At 39.2% G+C, this 23,568-nt stretch overlaps 1 protein-coding gene across 9 annotated transcripts in view; it reads left to right on the top strand.

Annotated features, from left to right (window-relative positions):
- The window catches only part of MLLT10 (MLLT10 histone lysine methyltransferase DOT1L cofactor), a 143,295-nt gene that overhangs the window by 6,577 nt on the left and 113,150 nt on the right, over nucleotides 1-23,568 (top strand). For 8 of the 9 annotated variants that reach the window (XM_072854427.1, XM_072854426.1, XR_012041216.1 and 5 more), the window contains 2 exons: nucleotides 4,331-4,499; nucleotides 8,214-8,293. In XM_072854427.1, coding sequence (XP_072710528.1) covers nucleotides 4,331-4,499; nucleotides 8,214-8,293 — 249 coding nt within the window. Of the gene's footprint in view, nucleotides 1-3,947; nucleotides 4,144-4,330; nucleotides 4,500-8,213; nucleotides 8,294-23,568 lie in introns of those variants that run through there. The other variant, XM_072854425.1, reaches the window with a different exon arrangement.

Below are 23,568 nucleotides of genomic sequence, written 5' to 3' on the forward strand. Positions count from 1 at the left end.
TACTCCACCTATTGAGTATCACTAAGTTATTGCAGTTTTCCTGTTTTCAGTTGCATCTGTTTAGCTGCAGCACATATCCTTTTGCACATAGGTAAAGATCAAAGCTTTCTCAACAAAGACCCAATTTGAAAATGGAGTAAAAATTGCTATGAGAAATTTGCTTTCTGGAAAGAAGTGAGTTTCCCCCCTCTACAGCTCCAAGTCCCAATATCATGTTTTCTAATCTAGTATGCATTTTATATAAAGTCTGCTTTTTCTGTTATTCCTGGGAGACTGTACTGATGATTATATCCAACTGGTAATGCGGTTTTGTAAATGAAAGACTTTTTCTTGTTCAATGCTTTGCTTTATTTGCTAAACTTGAAATATGATTTTAGATGTTTTAGAAACAAAAAAGTGAAATTTAAAGCAAGTATTCCAAAATCTTAGCATTATTGTTGGAACTGGTTAATTGGTAGTAAAAATTTAAGGTGAAAACCTCTTTATTTTTGTTAACGAAGCTGAAGTGCTATGCACTAACATATGTTAACATTTTCTTGAGGAATTCCTTGAACTTTTAAAAACAATTTGCATTTGAAGAGTGTAATTTTCTTTCACTTAATGCATTCACTCTATCTGAAAAAGTATCTAAAAATCTAAAAAAATATGAAAACATATAAACTTCTTGTACATTTCTCATAATCTAACTTGTTTAGCTTCTAGGTTTTGTAAGTTCCTTTTAAGAGAATTGGATTTTCTCCTTGCATTTATATTAACAATGAAATTATTCATTCTTACTCACTGAATTATATTCCTCTCTAATTATTTTAATCTCTTATATATCACTATAAGAAGGACAGGCTTCTTTTTTTTTAAAAAGAAAATTGGCCTTCTGTGTCATGTCAGTGCTTATTAAATACTACAATCGTAAGAACATATATGCTACAAGATTTTATGTTCTGATTCCATAGCTGTTATAGGCTTAGTGTTTGCAGTATTTATTTAGTGGTAATGCATTTCTTTTCCTATTTTGCATTTCAAAGGTCTTCTCTAAATGATTGTTTTACAGAACTATCAAGAGGTTATCTAAATTTTTCCATCAAATATTACACAATACCATAAGGTGGTAGTAATGGAGTTTCTTTCAGTCCATGTACATTCTTTCTATAGAAAGAATTAAACAGAAATCCATAAAAAATACAACATATATTTCATTAAATAATTGAATGTATTAGGCTTGACTGAATTTTGACCAAAGCAAAATTTCAGGGTGTTCAGTACTGAGCTGGTGTGTTACATGGTGTGAGATTAGAATATTTTTATTTGAAAACTATACAGTAGTTTTTTTATGAATATACTCTTGTTGCCGTGGTGCGGCTTTAATCAAGTTGTTGCAAAGTGATTCATTTTTTCTTTGGTGATGCTTCTTTATAAAACTAAAAATTGAGCCTTAAAATAGCTAACATTAAAAAAAAAAAAGAAGACAGACCTGGGAATTGTACTAGTTGCTTTTCAAAGAAGAAATGGCAGGAAGACCTTGTCAATGAATAATAATAATAAAAAAAAGCCGTGAGAAAAATTTACAATTGTTTGTTACAATACAAGTTTTACTAAATGTATAAATTCATCCAACAACTTAAAATATATTTAATATATTTTCATTTTAAAAGGATATTTATTTTAATTTACCTGTCAGGGAAATAAAGGACAGATTTGCTGCTGTACCATGATTTTTTTTTTTTTGTCAGGGTTAACAGAATCATTGAGAATGCTTTTTAAATTAGATGTCATTTTCTTGACAAGAATGAAGAAGGGCTGGGACACTGTATCTATCAGCTTCAAATAATTTGCGTCTTTTTAAAAGACCAGGATATATTAATTGCTTTATTTCCTTACAAAGTAATTGCTTGCACCTGCAATTCTCAGAGTATTTTTACAAGCTTTAAAAGTAATAAAAATAGTGTTGTAAGTATGTTTTATAATATAAATACTTTTATGTTCAAATTTGTATTCTTAAATGTTGAGATAGGACATTTGGGTGTGGGGTGGTTGTTTTTTTTGAGAGCAATCACTGGCTGAACATGAAACAAACTGAAATGTACTACATTCCAGTCCCCCCACCCCCATTTTCTACATATACCTTAAAAATTTCTAAACTCTCAAGGATATTGGAACATACATTTACAGAGAAATCTTTAGAATGTGTCTCAAATGGCTGCGTTAACCGCGTGTTTGACTGGGCCCTTCATCTAGCAAACTACCTTCATCATTCCTTTTTTGCCTGCCCTCCATTATTCTTCTATCTAAATAATTTCACTTAAAACTTTCAAGGAGAGAAAAGAGCTTGACCTAAGATATCCTGCATACAAACTGCAGACTCAGATGTCTCTAGGGGGTAGAGAGTTGTGCACATCCCACCTCTCCCTTCCACGTAGCAGTTCGTCATACTCCTGTACACAAGTGCAGATGTTTTATTAGTTAATGATGTATAAAATATAACCTGCATATATATAGGTCTAGGTAGCGACGTGTCCAGGAATGCACATAATTCAGTAGTGATTTGTACAGACACCGTATCAACTAAGCTGGCCTTGCAAAATCATAATGAAAAATATAGTCCAGGCACAAATTCTGCTTCTCTGCCTTTTAGCATGATAATGAAGATAAATCAATGATATCTTCCTTGCCCAACACTAAATAAATAAATAAATAAATAAATGCTGGCCCCAGGGCAAGCGAGTGAGCAGAATTTTGCAAGGCTGCATTTAATTTCTCCCTGCTCCTAACAATCACCACAATTAGTTCCTTCTGCTACAGGCATACCTGCTTACAATGGAGAATTGAATAGCCTGAGATTTTCCTCTCTGCTGACCACCTCAGCTTTCTCTCCCCCCAGGTTTTCTTTGTGACCGTCCCCCCCCCCCCAATTAAAAGAGACAACAGAATTAGAATTGTTTTACTAAAAAAAAGGCCAAACGCCCAACGTCCAGAAAGGCATATCCACCTCTAAGTAAACGTAGAGACCAGCTGTGTTGAAGAACACGTTTGGTTTTGTGTCTCTGTGGCCTCCCTGGTTTCTCTATTTGTCATACCTTCTATTCAGCATCACTTTCGCCGCTGTGGCAGCAATAGCCATGCAGCGCTGCATCCGCACGACGAGTTTTGGGGGAGAAGAAAGAGCGGGATTAATAATGCATTAGTTTTGCAGCCCCATCGAAGGGAAAATAAACAGAATAGTAAAAGTTGTGGTGAGGGCAGGGAAGTGGCGTAATAGTGAGAATGCATTAGTCCTGCAGGCGCACCGAGAGGATATAAACAGGACAATAAAAGTTGGGAGCGGGAATGCATTAGTCCTGCAGTCACATCAGGGGGAAAATAAACAAGATAGTAAAAATGATTTCTGCGGGGTGGGAGGGGAGGGCGGGAATGGGGCGAGTCCTCCAGCCTTCCTGAAGGGGGCATGAGCAGAGTGACATCGCGGGTGGGAGCGGGGCGCATGTCTGCCACCTCCCCCGCCCCCCCCACGCACCGAGGGGAGGGGGGCAGCAATAAGCCCGTCTAACGCTCGCCCGGGCTGGGAAGGGAGGCGGTTTCGCACAGGCTGTCCCGAGGCGCGCCGAGCGGCTCGGCCGGTGGCCCCGGCGGGAGGTCGCGGCGCGGAGCGCGTTAGGGTTAGGCCGGCCGGGGGGGGGGGGTGCGAGATGGCTCGCCCGGGGGACGGAGAGTGGCAGCACGCCGAGGTGGGTGCCCGAGCGGGGACGGCGCGGCTCACAGGCCGGGGCGGCGGGCGCGATTGCCGGGCCGGGGCGGGCCATCAGGTGCCCGGGAGAGCCGGCTCTTCCGGCCGGCGCGGAGGGGAGGCGAGGCGAGGGGCGGGCGGGCGGTCCTGGCGGGGCGCCGCTCGCTCGCGCACGCTCTCTCGGCGCGGCGGTTGGAGCCGTTGGGGGGGGGTGGGGGGCGCGCGCTCAGCCGCGGCTCACGTTCCCTGGGCGGCTCGTGAACCATCGCGAGGAGGCCCAGGCCGAGGCCTTCCCCGCGGGGGCGCGCAGTGCGCCTGCGCGCCGGCCCCGCTTCCTCGCCTGTCTGCCTGCTGTGTGGTGTCTTCCTCAGTGTACTGCCGCCGGGCTGCCCCTGCCTGCTTGCGTGACTGATACAGCCTGGCCGGTTGGTCGGGCGGGGGCGAGAAGAGGCTCTCAGCCAGCGGTCATGGGCCCTAAATCATTGCCGTGGCGGCGGTGGCGGCGGCGGCGGCTGAGTGACTGAGGGGAGACACCGCCGGGGGAGGGGGCAGGCAGGGGGTGAAGCGTGTGTGTGCGTGTGTGTTGTTGACGACGGTGTTTTTAACCCTTAGATGGTCTCTAGCGAGCCGTTGCTGCTGCCTGTGTCACTGGAGGGCGAGTTCTCCAATAGCATGAAGGAGATGATCGGCGGCTGCTGCGTGTGCTCCGACGAGAGGGGCTGGGCCGAGAACCCGCTTGTCTACTGCGACGGGCATGGCTGCAATGTCGCAGTGCATCAAGGTGAGTAGGCAGGCGAGTGCTAGCTCACCCGCTCTGGCCTCCAGCCACGCTACTTCCTTCTTGATGCTCCCTGTCCTCTTCCCTTGGGCCTGCTTCCCCCTCTTCCCCCCCCCCCTTGGCCGGTTTTCTCCCCTTCGTCTCTCCCTCCGCCCTCCCAGCTCCTTCTTGTCACCTGTGGAGCCTGTTTCCCTGTTCCTTGGGCCACGTGCTTTCTGGTCTGACCTGCCCTGTCATCCTTTATCCTTCCAGTCTGTCTGTCTTTTCCCTCATGTGAGACTTCCTATATTATGGCTATGAGAAAGGAAGAACTCCCTTTCCAATTTTTTTCCCTTCCTCCTCCCCTTGTACCTCTTCTGTTTCTCTGCTTTCCAGTCCGCTTTGCACTCTCTTAACAACATCAGCTGCAGCAGTCCAAAGACTACCTAAAACTCCTTTCCTTCTTTGCGGAACTTCCGACTAATCCCTGTTCTGGCAATTGTTGCTGTATTTCTTTCTTCCTATACTCGATGCCTGTTGTCCCTGCCTTTCCCAAGTTAGAAAAATTTGAGGGGCAGCCAGTAGACGAAGAGAGTTTAGGACTGGAAGAGAGTGGTGTGTAGGAAAGAGTTAGCTGTCATGTGATTTCTTCCTCTGCCTGCCTTTCCTTGAATGTCATTTGGCTGATGTTTCCTGGTAGATGAAGAGACTTCCTGTTATGGCTCTGCAGGGGGAGGGTGCTAGTCGGAATGGCTGATGCTGGATTTGTTTGCATTAATGGAGGCTGGTTGGTTGGTTTCCAGCTCAGCTCAGGAGCTGGCATGTTCCCTCTATGTGTGATTGTTTTGTTTCTGTCAGTGGGTTGACCCTTCTCATGAGAGCAGAGGGAGAGACTGGATTCTGCTGCTTACATTGTAAGAAAGGAAGTTATGATGACTTTTGCTTTATGGTAGCAGAAATAAGGAATAAGATGGTAGTTTCTCCATATCAACTCCCAAGCAGTCATATGAACTCCGTGTCTGGCTCTTCGACTCCTTCTAGATAGTGAACAAGTTGGAGGAAACAGAAAATCCTAAAGCCAGTTCATTAGCCTGAATGCCTAGCACATGTGAAAATACTACTAATGTGTGTCTCGTGCTTGGTCTTAAATTGTGTTGAAGATGATATAGTCACTGTTTCAGGTATATGCTCCTTTGTAAACTGACAAGAAATAATGAGAATTAGTAATAATTTAAGGACATCTAGAAAAGAATTAAGTTATTCTTGTTAATGTTGAAGTGAATGCAAAGGGGAGCTGACAGGTTCTGTGAAATTATTCTGATTTTGAGTCAGGTTTCTGTTGTCTTAAGAGCTGAGTAATGTTAACCAGTAAGTTAACTCTGCTTTTGTGGAATCTTAGGATCATAAAAAAGAACACAAAAACATGAATACTTTTAGAAGCTATACCTGAACCAGCTATTACTTTTGTATTATCTTGGGCATCTTCCTTTGCATCTAGAGCCTTGCTGATATTTTCAGTGAAAGAATTTGATGATTGCAGCAGTTGGAGCTGAAATAGTGGGAACAACAAAAGTCTATTTTAGGAAGTATTCCTAATATAGAGACACACTTCAGTAAATTGGGTACACAGTATTGAACTTTTTTTTTTTTTAAGGTGAGGTCCAAATCTGAATTTGAATCTGGCAGGAAGTGTGCAAAGTACTGCTTCTTCTAAATCCAGATGCTGTTGTAGAGGTCTTAAGAAAAGAAGAACTGTATGTTTTGATTTACTGTATCATTGACGTTTTACATTTTGGATTTGATGTGTCATGTGAAGGTGGTAGAGGAAGCGTGTCCACTCTTTTTGTAGTCTTTCTATAGTAAAAGTAGTAGTCCTCATGGTTAAGGCTGGTAGTCCTTATTTGAAGTTCAGACAGCGGTATTACCCATGAGACTTTATTAACTGCATTTTTTGTTGTTATAATTATTTTTAGTTCAGAGGAAACTTCTTTTCAAGTGTTAAGTCATTGGCAAGTTGTGGAGGACAAAATCTCTTCATGTGTTTATAGAAGCTTTGCCTAGTAGTGGAAGTATAAACCAAAGGAAGTCCTGGAACTCAATGAACAGTATAACAGTGTGTCAGAGGACATACCTGTGGTGGGCTTTTTTAGGCTCTAGGTGTACTCTGTTATGTTTGCAGGTATAAGAGTACTTAACTTCACCTTTGGTCTTTGCCCAACTCGTGTTACCTTTGGATCTAATGGCCAGCTCTATCTCTGAGTTGCGTTCTGTAATTAGTTTCTTACTCTGCACTGTCTCTTGCTAATTTAAATGTGTGATTGCACATTTAACGTCTCCCTCTTAATTTCTGAAGAAGAATTCAAAGCCCCCCTCATCTGTGGTTAATATAGATGCAATGAAAACAAGATGTTTTTTGTAATCTTAAAGAACTTTATTGTACAGTAGAAAGGGCTTATCAAAGTAGTTTGGTCTGTCAGTACTTGGATAATGTATTTGAAAATCTGACAACTGATCTTAATATGACTACATGTATGTATATAATAGGAAATTATTTCATTGACTTTCCTTCGTAGAAGGAAAGGTGTATTAGCCAGACGTTTTTTATTGTACTATTGCATTACTGTTTTTTTCTCTTCTTCAGGCTAGCACGAAACCAATAATATTTTTATATATATACTAGAAGATACTAATTTAGTCTCAGCTTTTCTCTTAACTAGTAATTTATCATATATATTTTTTTTTCTAGTTACACACTTAAACCAGATTTTCTTATTTAAGTAACATATGATTGTTGGGAATTGAGATATTAAAAATAGTATGTCAGATTCAGGATTATCTTTTTGAGGAAAATGTTTGGCTTTTTGATTGTTTGTTATTAGATGTTAAACCCATACAAGTATTGGACTATACTCACAGCACTTGTGTTCTTGTATTTTCATTCCCTCAGCAGTTCTTAAAGTTTCTTGCTCTGTGCATTTCAAACAGTATTGCCAAATTACTAAACTCTCTTTCTGTGGACTTTCTTATCAAACTCCTAGTTTTTTTTATATACTATAAAAATATAGATGACAGTCTTGCAGAGAAATCTGCATGTCTCAAAATCTCTTTCCTAAGGATATGTGTTGCAGCCTGGCTATAGTTGCAACTGATCCTAGCCCTCATGCTCAGTGTAGTTTGTATTTACAGCTCCATATGAATTTTCAGAGGGGGAAAAAAGCAAACTTTGTATCTTTGTTCAGTTTGTTATGGATTTCCTACTTAATACCAGTTATTTTACTCATAAAGAGTAAGAGAACTTGATTGTAACTAAGTGTATGAATGTCTTATGACAAACTTGGATTTGTTGGTTGTTTTTAGTTTTCTCTTAAAAAAGACTTTACTATAAATGATGAGTATTTGTTATTGTGAAGTGTTTTATCTGTTTTGCTCGTAAATAAATAGCAAAACGGATCACATATGAAACATTGCTGCTTCTGAATGGTTATATTACTTTTCAAGCTAATCAGATTTTTTTTATTTAACAAATTTATTTAACAAATTTTGCATAAATTTTTAAGTGGAAGCTTGTTCATTTTGAGTACCATTGTGATAGGATTTCATGTACAATGTATAGATGTCTATTTGACTTATTAAAATGATGTAAGATCAACTAATACTAAGCTTTTTTAATAACATTCATATTAGTAGTACTGTAGTGCTTCTTATGTTTGCTGAAATATTTTGTCTTGTTCAAAACAGCTTGCTATGGAATTGTTCAAGTACCCACTGGACCTTGGTTTTGCAGGAAGTGTGAATCTCAGGAAAGAGCAGCCAGAGTGGTATGTGCTTTGTTTATTAAGTAATGCTAGTTATAATGCTTGTGTGGATAATATTTACCCCAGTATCCCAGTAATAGTAGAAAATAGCTCATCTTTCTGTTATAATTCCATCTAGATGCTATTCAGAAAGACCTGTTTTTTTTTTTTTTTGTTTTTTTTTTTTTTTTAAGTGGAAATATGTAACTGTCTCTAAGTATTCTGACAATTTGGGGGGGGGGATGTGTCTGTGTTGTTGGTTTTTTGTGGGGTTTTTTTAATGTTTTTTTCCAACTGTTTCAAAGATTATTTTCTTTGTATCTATGATATGGGTTTTGTGTAATTTTGTCAGTTTAATGCTTATATAGTTAGGTACAGGGAGGAAATAGAGTCTGTGTCCAATTTTCTTTTACAGCAACTTCAGAATGCCAGTTGAAAGCTTCAGTCTAGGAACGCTTAACCAATAAGTAGTGTTCTTAATTTCGGAATCTAATGCTTACTTGGAATGTGCTACTTCTAATTGAAGAAACGTTTTCTTTCTCTGACTTTTTAGTTTTTTTTATGGTAAATATTGGGTATTCATATAATCCTTCTGAACGACAAAAATCCCCAACACTTTTTTTTTCCCTTGATTACATGAGTTTTTTTTTGGTCAGACTTGTATGTTATTAGATCAAGCTGCATGATATCAGGCATTTTTAGAAAAAGACAATCATATTTCTCACTACTCGGCACTTTTTAGTTTGTGTTCCAGCAAAAGACAAAGTGAGAGTATTTAGAAAGACTAAGCTGTTCCTTTGCCTCTGAAAACATTTTTCATATAAAAAATTGGAAGAGAAGGTGGTACAGCATCTTAGGGCAGTGTGTAAAGTATTTCTAACTTTCATACCTAAAGACAAATGAAGAGCCTGAGACCAAGTTTTCAGTTACTGTCAGTGACTGGCGGAGTGGCAGAATGACCGGCATGAGCTGTTTGCTGTACCTATTTCCTTTTCTAATATAAAGTACTATAGAAATGGTAGGATGACTTAATGTTGTGTGAATTTTTGGCACAGGACTGAAGAATCTTGTTCCTCTACTTCTTCCCAGCTTGCCACTAATGTTTTCATAATGCCCTAGTAACCTAGACTTTGCTACTCCTTCCAAAGCAGACCTGTTGGTGGGAGCAAGAATGGATTGATTTTTATGTGCTCTCCAAATGTTTGTCAACAGAAAATCAAAACTGCTGCCCTTTCTAAAGAAAGGCTGTTTCTTTCTTTTCATGGGAAGACCATCAGCAATGTAAAGTTTAAGAGTAGCATTTTTTAATGTTGCTGAGTTTGATACTTACAGGTTGACAGCAAAGTTAAAAATACAGAGGAGGGAAAGAGAGATGGTGGCTAGAAGGAGGATTTTTCTGGTGCATGATAGGGAATTCTCATCAGGATTTATGATGTAGTTATTCCTGGCTTCTCCTGACACAAGGAATGAAGGAGAACTGTACTGAGTTCTAAAATAAACAATGTCTCACTGCGTTCCAATAATTTCTTGAGTTTACCAAAGAAAATAGCTTTGATAGGCATTATACTGCTTTTCTTCACTGTTTGAAGTTAAGAAGGAATAGTGATGAACTTAATTGAATTCTGTGCCCGGTGTATTTTATTCTTGTTTCCACCTAATGCGTTCTGTTTATGGTACAGTTCAACAAGTTGATTACTGATCTTCTTTCAGAAAAAAAAATCTTTCCCATTTGTAATATAGCATAGGTTTAAATGGTTCTCAAGTGAAACTAATTGCTTGTGAGGTAGAACAGATTGATAGCAGTTGAAGTTTTAACAACTACTTGTATGTTAGTGAGTTAGAAACATGGTGGCTGTCTCTGAGGTGTCTTGGAGAAGCCCTTAATATTAAAAAACTAAACTGAAGCTCTGACTTCAGTATGAAAACTGGAACTTTATTGTAACCAGTTTATCAGACTCAGAAGTTGTAATGTGCTTACTTGCAAAAGCAGACCTCCGTATTATCACAGTAGGAGACTGAAGCTTGGTTTTTCTGTTGGCCTTTTTGTCTAGAAACAAAACCAGAATTAAATTAACCGTATTACATTGAACATCCTTCTGCGTATTTTTAATCTTTAAAAAGACCTGAGTCTTGCACTCAAGGCATATTTTTCCCTGCTGATGCTGTCTGCATTGTATGTTTTTGGGGGGTGTTTGGTTTTTTTTTTTTTTAAATACAGCTGCAGTTACTGGGCAAATAAATCTGTGCTGATAAGAGACCAGGGTTAATTGCTTGCACTAAAGTTAGTCTTGCTTTAAAGACTGAAAGAAATAGACTAACTCAGGAGCATGTAACTCAAGTAGATCGGTCACCAGACAACTTTGCTTGACAGCAGATTAGAGTGGTTGGCTTCCCATATACTTTCAGCTGTTGTACACTGATGTCTACTGTGTTCCCTTTCTTTTGTGTGCTGCTGCTAAGCTGGTACATACTGCTTGTCAGTGAAAGTGGTGGCTGTTTTTTTTTCAGCCACACAAGGCTGGTTGACTTCTGCATTCTTGATAGTGAGGTGGTAGCCAGTGTCTTGGGTTTTGAATGGTCAACTACCAGTTGGAAAGCACAGTTCCATACCTAACAAGTCATACTGAGTCTTGGCTCTAGTGGGGTCATGTGTTTGTGTGTGTGAGAGAAACTGTGATTTTTGTTTGGATAATGGACATATTGAGGTGTCTGGTAATTACCTGACTTACCTTATAATCATGCATGTGTAGTACATAATAAATAGATGGTTGTAATCCCAGTATGCATTCTTTACAATCAGTGTGTAAGTTTTTAATTATTGCTTGAAAAGTCTTAGTTTTCCCTAAATCAGCTAATTTATCTTAGCTGACCTATGGTGAGCTTGGAACGTGAACCTCTTCAAGATGGGTAGCAACTGCATAGTGGGCCCTTTTGATGTCTTCACATGTACCTGAATTTCTGAATCAAAAAGCAGGGCAGATACATGTTGATGTAGGAAAAAGTAATATTAGGGTCTGTGTGAGGATGTATACATATGGAATAGTATATAAGGGACTTTGGGTCCTGGTTTGGGAAATTGGATGGTACATATATGTTGTCCAGGGGCTGATAGTGCTGGTATCCAAAGAGAGAGTAGAGAAGCTAATTTTAGGAATTGTAGCACAACTGTTGTTCAAAAAGACTTTTTTCCCTATCACCCTATTATGTGCCAAACATCTTTAATGATTACCTTATTTTAAGAATGATTTAGTTATAGTATATAGTGGGGTATAAATAGACAATGTGTTTATGCTTTACTACAAGCTACTGCTATTCATGTTTATCATGAGGGAGCTGGAATAATCCAGGCAGATAGAGATACCAGGCAGCACAGAGGCATCCAACATTTGCACAAACAGTTAGCTTGGTTGGGCATATTAGCTACGTGTAGATGCTGGTCCTTGAGAATCCAACTCGATTCAGAGAGACTGGGAGATCTCAGTGCTGAACTTCAGTGTTATGAATTCCAGGAAGTTTTACTACCTCAAGCACAGCTCAGCTTGTACATGTGAAGTCAGATTGCTTACAGCATTGCAAGTGAATTAATATGCTGTTGATCTGTTTCACTGGAATATGTATATTATAAGCCTGTCATTGTGTCTGGAAGAATCAGTTTGGACTTCATACAAATTACTCTAACGTTGTAAAGGTGTTGTTTTTTTCCACTTGGCATTTCTGTGTTAGTTTTTCTTGATGGGGCACCTTATGAAGTTGAATGCAGTACTGGCCCGGAACTGAGTCAGCACATTTGTGCGACACTACAGCTGGTCTAATAAGCCACCTGGATTTTAGTCCTGGGGAATGTGTTGAGGGGCTGTGACTCCCTGTGGAGCTAGCCACATAAGATTTGAGATAGATTCATCTGGATCTCAGCTGAATCTAGCGTAACTGGAGTCGCTGCACTTGCACATGTGTTTCTTGGAACTCGGTGCGGAGACAGAAAGACTGTCACTGCAGTCAGTTTAGATCATACAGTAATTAATACTGAAGGATTCAGAGCTGTAGAAGTGCAGCTATACTGTTTACCTCCAAAGCCAGTTCAGGTATGTTGTGCTTTCATAGTAATAAGTTCCTGCTAGTAATCCTGCCAGACCTGAGCTGTTCCTGCATCTGCTGCACAGATGATCCACAGGCTGAACACTTGAGGGGTTGGGTTGGTGGTTTTTTTTTTTTTTTTAATTTTTAATATAACAACAGTTGTAGTTTTCCTCTCCAAGTTCCCTTTTTAAAAAAATCTTTCGTCACATGCATCTACAAGTTTGTTATTGTAGAGTTGCTCATAAGAGTTGTATGATGTATCCATAGTTTAACACCCCACCCTCAGCGTTTATGTAGTATAAAATAACCATATCTTCGATATGCAGATAGGTTTGTGATCAGAGCTCTGACAGCTCTGGCTCAACAGGCTGCCTCCAGGGGAATGGGATCTCTGTGCCTCTGCTTAGAATCCGTTTTGCTGTGGTTATTACACCTGTATTTGTAAACTAGAATGCACATTGATAAATATGGTCACGATAGACGTGAACTAAACTTAATTTTAGAAGAAGAAAACTTGCTGTTTTCTTTTTTCTTCAATTTGAAATACTGGTCACCAAACTATTTGGGACTAACATACTATGCGTTCTCTTTGAAGATATCTCTTGAAATAATTCTTTAAAAAACATTCATGTCAAAATTTCTTTATGTGTATCCATAATTTTCCTTAAAGCACATTTTATATAAGAATATTACTTACAACTACTTTTAAGAATACTGTAACAAGTAGTAGAAAAATTGCTTTAGTTTTGAGCATACAACAGAAAAACTGACCTATGTGCTTTTGTTATTTATATGGCTTTTACACAGCAGTAGAATAGTAAACTTTTAAATAAGAGAAGGAGAAGTGACTGTAAAATACAAATTGCTAGTAGTTTGGGGTTTTTTTTGTAAATATGAGAAACTACTACTTATTAACAATATCCTCCTGCTTCCCCATTCTCGCCCGCAAAAAATACCAAACCCCAACAACACAGTCTTGTCTTTTATGAATGGCTGTGCAGTCTGGAAGGCAGTGAATGTTTGTTTGTAGCTGGATAACTGGAATAAAAAGTCTGCCTAAAGATACTTAGACACGGCACTTGAAACTTCTTTTATTCTGAAATGCTGTTGATTGAGTGATGTGTGTTTCTTGTCCATTACATAGGTGGGTGAGTGTTGCTTGCTTAGCATTTCATGAGTAGGAGAAAATATTTTTTCCTGTTCAGATTTTTTTTTAAATATGCAGTGATTACAGCCCCATAACCTTATTGCACTGCAACTCAAAAGATGACAGAATTGCTTAGCATTCCATAGTGTCTGGTCATCAGGGTTAGTAGTACAAGTGGCAGAAGGTGCTGGAGAAGTGCAGTATAGTTTCCGTGCGTCTTCCTATCCAGCTGGTGAACTGAACCTTATGCACTGAATTGTGTGCTGTGTGTATCAAACTGGGAGTGTTAATACTATTTCTGATTGTGCCGCCTTCATGCTTTTTTTTTTGTGTGTGCGCTGCATTTTTCCCTGCTTGTGTGCATACTTGCTGCTTGGTTTCTAAATACACAGCTGAGTTCATAAACTTATTTGAAGCACTTCATTATAGCAGAAAAGGTCTGGTAAATTTTTTTTTTCAGTTTTGATTAGCTGCAGTTTACCTAAATGTACACCTTGTTTTGTGCTGTAATTTGTAATTAGATTATGCTAAATACGGATACATAGAGTATTCAGGCTTTAAAACACAGTGTAAAATGATTTAATCACTCAAGTACTACTTGATCAAAAATTTTTTAACATAGGTATCAATATCACAGGTACTTTAGTAAATGCTCTAAAGGTTTTGTGACAGAATTACTAACCAAAGTATGACTAGAGCAAAACATTTTCTGTTACAGGAATTGCCTAATTCTTATGCAGAAATGTTTTGTGCCTGTTAGGTTCATTGCTAGAATGTTAAATCACTGGCAGAAGAAGTCTCTAAAGTAAGCAAGGAACTGCTTAACTGCAAGGAGCCTGAAAATACATGCTAACATTTTATACCTAGGAATTTTTAGGGTACATCTGTGGTATGTTGCAGGAGGACACCTAAGTGAACCATCGCATACTGTGTTTTCTTCAGCTAGATTGAACTGGGTCAGCAGCATACTTTCAGCCCGGTAACAAAAGCTTGAGTGGTTAGTTTGAAATCCAGACAAACATGACAGGTATTTCTCATAGCCTTCTGATGCTTTCCATTAAAGATCAATGTGTGAATCTTAAACTTCGCGTGTATTTATAATTTGGATTCCTGCAACATCTAGCAGGGCTTACTAGTCTTAAATATGTAGTGGGAGATTTATGGCTTTGGACTTTGAAGTTGGAGTAGCCGGATCTTCATACATGCTGTGTGTCATCGCTATGTTATGTTGTACTCTACATTATCTCTCTTCTAGTTACCTTACATGTATTGAGTAAAAGTATGACTAAATGTCACCTGTAGTACATACTGACTGGATGGTCTTGGAAGAATGCTGATTTGCATGTTGAGTGCCTCTAATCTTCTTGTCATAGTCTGTAAATCCGTAGTAGATGTTTTTGACAGAGCTAACTGAATCTGCATATATTTTTATCTGATGCCTTGATAAAGAGAACTAGGTCGAGTCTCTTTAATTTATCCAGGTATGAAACCCAAAATGCTTCAGGTAGTCAGTCTGTTTTTCTTTTACCTGTCAACTGTCTGCTTTAAAAAAAAGTTCTCTTTTTCTCCTGGGACAGATGACTGAATAGAGATGGGGCAGAGATTTCACAAATTTGTCAGCATCAAGAAATGATTATTTGAAGATGGAGATGACTTAATTTCTTAAGTTGTCAAGTTGCAGAACATAGCACTTTTGAAGAGAAGTACTGACAGTATGCATTCGTTTGCTCTATTAGTAGTGTCAACCAGTTGGGGATTCTTGAATGTGGCAGAAGATCTTTTGATTCCTGTTGGTTCTTCATTGTGGCTTATAAATACTGTAGTCTCGTGTGAATGATAGGTTGGAAACATTGGAACTTCAGTTTGCTTCTCTTCAGATACATTGGTTGAAAAATTGTGTAGTTAGCTACTTGCTGATTTCTGCTTCAAATACTTGCATGGTTGCGAGCTATCATTTATAGAGCCATTTAGATCAAAATATTGAAGGTGGGTATTTTGTGGGTTTATAAGTAAGGTCTTAAAATACTGCGGGTTGAGACTACTGATAAGGTATATTGCTATCCAGCTGTAGTTTAGAAACGGATAAATAAGAAAATGTGCATTTGGTTTTGTAGATAGCAGTCTCTTCATTGGCTGGGCCATGTATTCCTATAGAAGCTTTTGGAAAAGGGGTTGTGCATTTCATCCTTTTTGCTGTACTGAACAAGTGAAAAATGATGTTTTGACTCTGGCAAGTATTATAAAGCGTTGGTGTAAAAATCAGAAATAAACCCTAATGGGAATTTTCGAAGTACCTAATTGGTTTTAAGGAAAAATCACCAAAGAAAAGACTAGTAAAATATCAGAGTAAAAGGATTTGACATGAATAGATAGCCTAAGTTTGGTGTGGGTAGAGGTTCAGTAATTTCAGCAGCATCTGGGAATGCTTGTGAGTTTTATTGGACTTTCTGGAGGCTTCAAGGGCTCTGAGAATGATCTTCTCTGGTTAGTCTTTGTCTGTTGGCAGTATTGTTTTTTGCTTCATAGAAGATAGTTTGAAGGGGTGAACGGAAAAATGAGATGTCACTGGGTTCTGAGGGCTGGGGTAAGTTAATGCCAGCAGATGTAGACATGGTCAGTCTGGTACGCATCCTGTTGCTGAGTCTGTTTTTGTACTAACTGCCTCTGAATTCTCATCTATTGATAGAATTTATGCCAAGATCTAAATTTCCAGTATACTGGTTTGCACCACTCTGCAAATATCTGTGGGATTTTCTTCTTCTGGTTGTCTAATCTTGCAAAAACTGTTCCTTTGTAGGCTCTAAGGCATTTGTTCTTCTGTAGATACCCTCTGATTAGCTGAACTTGAGTGAGGTTTTCTGTTAAGTATAATCTAGTTGTCTGTGGTGTAATTAGTACACTTTTATGTAAGTGTCTTTAGAGTATGGTGTCTCTTTATAGTGGGAGCTATGTTTACATTGGTTGTTCAGTACCATATTTGCCTGAATCTAACACGAACTAATCACTAAAATGACCCCAAATTTTTCCAGGTTTATTAGGGGGAAAACAGAGTTTTTCTTATTTTCAGTGGTTTCATTCTGATGTACGTGTGTTATTTTTCTTTACACTTTTTTTTCCTGTCAAAGAAATGGACCAAAACACTAGGGGGAAGAGGGACGTAGAAAGAGAAGTATGAAAGGAAGATGAGAAAATGTAAGACTCATTCCTCTGGAGAAGATGGAATACTAATTTCACACCCTTTGGGGAAGAAGGAAAATAAATGGCAAAAACATTTTGAACTTAGAAGATGATTTTTCATCAAAAAAGTGAATAAAGAACTTCAACTAGGTACATATAGGTAGGATGACGTATGTGCAGCGTTGGCATAACTGAAACTCTAGACATGATCTGTGATCAACTTTGTATCCAGGGCTGTTTTCTAGATACCCTCCCCCCCCCTGAATTTTTATGTTTTTGACAGCAATGGGTGTGTGTCTGCCAGCGTTAAGTTGTTTTACATTAACTGCAATAACTACCCATATGGATGTCTTCACTCTTCTAAACCATTTTTTTAACCCATATTAAGATACTTTGTATTATCTGAAGTAGTAGTGTATAAGACTATCTAGCATATTTGAAGTCTGTAGGATTGGGAAAGATCATCTTATATATGATAAAGAGTAGTAGAGGTGACTTTTGTATGTTTCCTTCTGCTAACACCCAACGGTGAGACAAAATGGGATGGAATATTGGTGAACGTAGGTGAAGCTGTACCACAGAACTTGGGAGATGAATACCTGGACGCAATCAGCTGTGCTGCAGGCTTCGTAACTACCGATGAATGGGAGACAAGGTTGCTAAGAGCATCAGGGGCTGCCAGTTGGAAAGCCATTGATTAGAAATGAACCTTCTGATCAGCTGCTTTGCTTACCTTTAACTCTGTCCATGTGCTTTGGGGGAGCGTGTTGAGTTAGTGCACTTTGATATATACAGAAGTACCCAGTAGCATGGCAGTCTGTAAAATAGATGTATTTGGAAGCAAATTCAGAAGTAAAGCAATAAAATGACTTCTGCTTGGCAACTGACTCTCTCCTCCTAGGTTAATTTTAAGAAAGTCATAAGAATTTGGTGGAGTGTGTGCAGGGTTTGTTTTCACTAAAATGTGAACTAAAACTTGCAATAAAACCATATGGATTTAACCAGTCTGCTGTTTGATTAATGATTAACAGAAGCAGCAGAATAAAATGTTTTGTATGTCAAGTTTTAACTCCTGCTGATGGAAGGATTGAAAGCAATTGAGTGTCAGGTTTCAAGAACTGTGATGCTGATTTTATGTAACTTGCTATTTTGTTATTTGTAACTTTAAGGGTCATGTATTGCAATCTCTTAAAGTTGTTCCTTTCAGTTAAGTACTGTTTGTTTGCTGTTGTCAAGCAATAAGAAACAGTAATTCTGTGATCAAATGTAGTTTGGATAATTAAACCTGTTCTGGAAGCATAGGTATCATGCTGGGTATAGTACAGCTTGGGAGGGAAAATAAGCTTGTAAACTAGACAGTTTGTGTATATATGGCTGATGCCTGTTAAAAAAACTTGGAATATATGAATGTCAGAGAAATACAAAAACAAAATTGGCCTAATAAATATGTCTGGGTCTGAGCCCAAGAAATATGTCTGTATTACTACTGAAATTAAATTAGTCTGTTTCAGGTGTGGTGTATGTGTGGTTTTTTGGTTTTGGTTCGTTTTCTTTTTTTTGGGTGGGGGTGGTGTGGTGCTGTGTTTTTTTGTTTTGGGTGGTGTGGTGGTGTGGTGGGTTTTTTTGTGTGGTTTTTTTTTTTTTTTTTTAATCCTTGGTTGTAATTCCATACTCGTGGATAGCCAGCAGAGATGATGCTGCTTCCTGAACAGGGTGGTTGTATCCTTTCCCTACTCCCTATCTATGGTCCTGTTACATTTTTTTTATCTGGCATTGTTGTTCATATGGCCTTACAGAAAGATGGCTCAAAGAAGTGATCTGGCTGAAAAAAAAAGTATTTTACTTTTAGCTTGCTGATTAGGTTTTCCATGCAGTCAAATGAATGCTCTTCCCAGAGCAAGGGAGGCAGTAGAAAGTACACAGCAGGGGATGGCCAGTGATCTTCTTTTGGCAGCAGGGCACAATTATGTTAGCTTAAAGTGAGCCTGAAGTAAAGTCAGCTGGAACTGCAGCCTAATTTCTCAGCTAACTTTTAGAAACTGTGGTCTATTTAATCTGCTGTAGATCATCTTGTGTTATTTAGGTTAACAGGTCATATTGATACACACAGTTTATTGCCTCATTGCAATGCTGGGAATTCAGTCTTGCAGGACTTTACTTGGCTGACAGTCATTATTCAGGTGAATGGTTCCATTGGCCTACCTTGGACCAGAATTCAGCAAATTACTTGCACAAGAATTCTTTGACCTTTGTTTTCCTATAACAAGAGATAGCATATAATGGATATCTGTAGATGATGCTTTATGAAACTTGCTCCAAACTTACAGAATCCTGAGGGAAGAACAATGCTATATTCCTACTATTCTTTTTTTCGCCTCTCCTACTTGTATAGTCTCGTTCCTATCTTTATCTTCCTTATCTACTACGTGTCTCTTGCTTTTTCTCTTTTCAACATGAATAAGGTAGTTTATTGGATTAAATCAGCTTCTCTATGCCTTTCCTCCATTTCCAATTGAAAAACTGGTTGAGTTAGTTTAACCGAGACAATTCCAGTAATTAGATTTGTCTTATGTTATCTACTGCTGGTTAAGGTAGCTGTTAGTCCTGGTTAAAATGGAAAGGCATATTTATCTAAAACAGGGGGAGAAAACTTTGTGCCACAATGCAGTGGAGCCAAATTGGACTGTAACTAATTCAGTATAGGAAGATGGGTTTATTTAGCTCCTTCTTTACTTCTGTTATTTTGGTCTTCTGGTCTTGGAACTTTTTTCTGCTGGGTATCTTTAGTGGACACCTCCATTCTTTATTTTTTTTTAATTTCACTGCTCTTTATTTCTTCTTGGTTATTGCTACTTTTTTAACAATGACAGAAAAGATTTGGTTCTTTCCCCTTCTGCATGGGCCTCCCATACTTTTGTCCATTTTAGATCTCTGCTGGGTGATTTTTTTGAAGATTGGACCCCTCAGGAGGCATCAGACTCAGGCAGTCTCAGTTCGCCTGGATGCAAAGGTTACAGGATCAGTCTTCTCTCACTTAATTAACTTGCTGCTTATGTAGCTCAGAAGTGAGTTGTGACAGTCACACTGTCAGACTGTTCCAGCTGCAGAACTTTGAGATTGGTTTCACTTTAGTCCTCTACAGGAGACCTCACAGTCCAAAGCAATTCCTGCCAAGAGTTCACCTGAATTGTCCTTGGACAGAAGCTAGATCCATGAACTTAGTCTGTTCCACCAAAGAGCTGCAAAAATGAGATGTCCATGTTACACTCTGTAAGGACAGGAAAGGAAGGGACAATGTCACTTGCTACAACTTCGGTCTTCCTTCAGCCAGTATTTGTGTCTCTTTCACTTCTCCCCTTCAAATCTAATTCAACTGGGTGTACCTACAGCACCGCATGCACTGATGCCCCTCCCTGCTATAGGACTGGTGCCCTTCAGCACACCAAAGGATGTGTTTATTCTCTTGGGTCACAGTCAGCCTCTTGGGTATTCACATTTGCACTGTCTAACCTGATGATGTTTATCTGAACTGTTGATCAGTTGTAAGAGCTTGCCCTATTTATGTTGTAATATCTGTGGGTGTCATGTCTGCCCCTGCTACCCCTTCCACCCCCCACCCGCCCAGCTTGTTTAGTAGCTCCCCACAATGTTTTTGAATGCTCAGACAATAAATCTGTGTTAGAAATCCTTTGCCAGAGCTAAGACTTAAAATGCACAACTGGAGGAGTGAGCCCTGGCGTGGTCCGTGTGCTCAAATACAGACAATACAGATGGTCAGATTATTCCTTACACTGTGTTGTAGAGATCAAAGCCTTATTCCATCATACAAGTTGTACGTGATGTGGCATTTAGAGAGATTCAGCTGTTGCTGTGCACTTAAACTCCAAGCTCTGTCCTTAAGTAAACTGGAAGGAGGAGACACTGCGTGGACAAAAACATTCAAATAAGAAATACATATATACCCAACTATCTCCTTTCCTTTCTCCTACAGCATCTTTGGAACAACAGGTATTTAAACATTTTGAAAGTACCTAAGATTTTTTTTTTTCAGTCACTTTGCAAATTCTTAGCTGAAACTGTCACTTTTTTTTTAATGCTATATTGCTCTAAGATTTTAGAACTAGTAATAAAGTGTTAGTTAAAAAGAAAAGTTCTCTACTAGTGACTTATCTCAAGGGATGAAGCACACTGTTCCCACCTGGCAAAGCTACTGGTGTTACTATGTGGTGCATACTGAAACTTGGGAGAGTGGAAATGGGTGACAGAATCTGAGAGCGTGGAGGCTGGGAAGGAGTTAGATTCGTAACCTAGAGGGGGAAGTGGAAACGGTGACTGGTGTGTTAGCTAACTAGGGTGCTACTTTATTCCAGATTGTAGCCGGAATTCCTAGCACTGGAAGTGCTCTGTGTCATCAGAGTGCAAGTATCTGCACAGTTGCCCAGCTCTAGCTCCATGAGAGCCAAGTGCAGGAATGCTGCTCCCTGCCAGTGAGAGGATACTCTGCAGAACTCCCTGTACTCAAGTTTTCTTCTGCTGTCAAAGCTCGCTCTTCTATTTCAGTTTGCTGTCTTGTATCTTCTCTGACTGGTTGCAGCCAGGGCTGCAGAGGAGTAATGAGGGAAGACCTAATGGACCTGAGTCCTATTGGAGCTATGAGACAAAAAGAAATTAGTTGAAGCTGAACTCTGAAGAGACTGAATAGAGCATGCTTAACTCTTCTGCATAAAGGACTGGTTCAGTTCCTTGCTGCTCAGTGTGCTGTGATCATTTTAAATTTTTTAATTTTGTGGTAAAGTTTGCTCAAGAAGTGTGCTAATTCTTTAATTATTAATGCTGCAGTGCTGTGGTTCCCTGCCTTCAATTTTGCTGATGCAACTGATTGTGGGATTATGCTTAAATTGCATCAGTGATATGACCTGAATTAAAAATGTTAAAAATAAAAAGTTAATTTCACTCCATTTCACTGATCTGGTTTAAGGTGCAGCCCTACAGATAGTTGGGTCAGCAGCTGAGGGAGTGGTGGAGGGAGAGATTAATAAGGGAGAGGTGGAAGGAAGAAGAGAACCTCCAGAACTGGTTTTGCCACTAGTGAAAATGTATGTCAAACTTCCACAGGCTTGCAGAGGTGGGGCAAGGTAGACTATGTTAACAGTGTCCCTTGTCTCAGAGGTAGATATATCATGTCTGCCCACTGGCCTTAAGTTGCTAGCTCGCAGCTTTGGGGTGGGAACAAACTTTATTGCATTGCCACTGTCAATACATACCAGGCTTCTTGCTTTGAGAATCTGATTCAGTGTATGGGGAATTCACTGAAATGAACCTACTGGTACTGAGTGTCTCTCAGCACCTCATATTTAATGTTTGGAAAGCTGGAGTGTTAAGATACAGCTCACATACATACTGCATACGTAGGATTTTGTTTAAAATGAACTGATCAGTTCATTTCAGTTCCAAGGAAGTCCTTATAATCTTGATGTTAAAAAAAAATGGTGTAATGCTCCCAGTCTGCAGGCAGCTCACAGAATGATTCAGAAATTTTCAATCACTTTTATCTCTAAATTTCACCATAGGTTTAATACTGTGTGTCAGTAAATTACTGATCATTTTAGTGGGTGACTGTGAGGGAGGGATGAGTGAAGGAAAAGACAAAAAGCAGCAATCGTAAAGATTCTGCTTCCTGTGTGCAGCTGTGTATACCAATGTACTGAGCAAAAATAATTCAATAACTTTTCTATTCTACCCTTTGTGAAAGCCTCTTTGCTGCTAATATCAATTTTCTTAGAGGTTAAGAGGACTAGATAGTCTTCAAGGTATACTGCAGCCATATGAATTTCAGGAATGGAATTTCTCATTCCTCAAATAAGTTTGGACAATCTGTTTCTGAGTCACTTCTAGCATCATAGGCTCCTTTATCTGCTGACTTGCCAGTTAGCTGGTAATGGAGAATAGTACTGTTCAGGGAACACAAAGAAGATCTGTATTGATGCCAGATGTTCTTCTCCATTTGAAGGATGTGGTGTTAAGGTTGCATCTGATGACCATACTGTTCTTCAGTTTCTTAAAAAGCTTGTTAGATTGGTATGCTTTGAGTTGTCCCTAATTTGGGAATTCATAAAAGTTTTAATAAAGTGATTTCTAGGTATAGGATCTCCTATAATGGTGTTCCTTTGCATGTCATTTGGAGTGGTTGAAGTGGAATGTGTGTCAAACCTCTTCCATTTCTGTCATCTCTGAAGTGCTTTGGAATTGTTTCACACTGCTCTAGAACACTTAGAGATAAACTTGATATTAGGAACTTGATAGAGGCAGCGATAGCAGAAAGATTGTACTGTTGTGATCCTGGTGTATGTCAGAAGAATACGATGTCAAACTACGTGTTTCCAGACATGCAGTCTTGGCGAATTTCAAGGATGAGTCAACTTCTGACCTCCTTTTTCTGAGACAGAAAGCGAGATTATTTTTGGTCTCTCAGGGTAAGTGAGAGTCAGCAGAGACTGTGAAGTCAGCTATAGTATGTGCACCTGTGCTAATATATCCATGGCACGTCTTTGTGATTGACCACCTTGGTGAATACAGAGATCCTAGGAGAAGGAAATATGGTAGGGAGTCTTTGGACTGTGCCCAAGTTTCCTATCAAGCGAGTCTACCCCATGCTATAGTTTTTGGAGGCTTGTCTCCAGAATTCCAGGGTATGGAATCCAGGAATAAAAACTTGGAGGTAGGACTGCAAATAGCTTAAATATATCATAGTTTCAAGATCTGAAGGAGAAAGCTTAGTTTGTGACAAGCTAACATTAATATTCAAGCAAAGGTTAAGGGAAAACACACTCATTCACTTTGAAAGAATGGTTGCTTCCTTAATGACAGCTAACAGTTTTGATGTGTGTGGTTTCTTTTT

This window comes from Ciconia boyciana, chromosome 2, assembly GCF_034638445.1.
Source record: "Ciconia boyciana chromosome 2, ASM3463844v1, whole genome shotgun sequence".
Lineage (NCBI taxonomy): Eukaryota > Metazoa > Chordata > Aves > Ciconiiformes > Ciconiidae > Ciconia > Ciconia boyciana.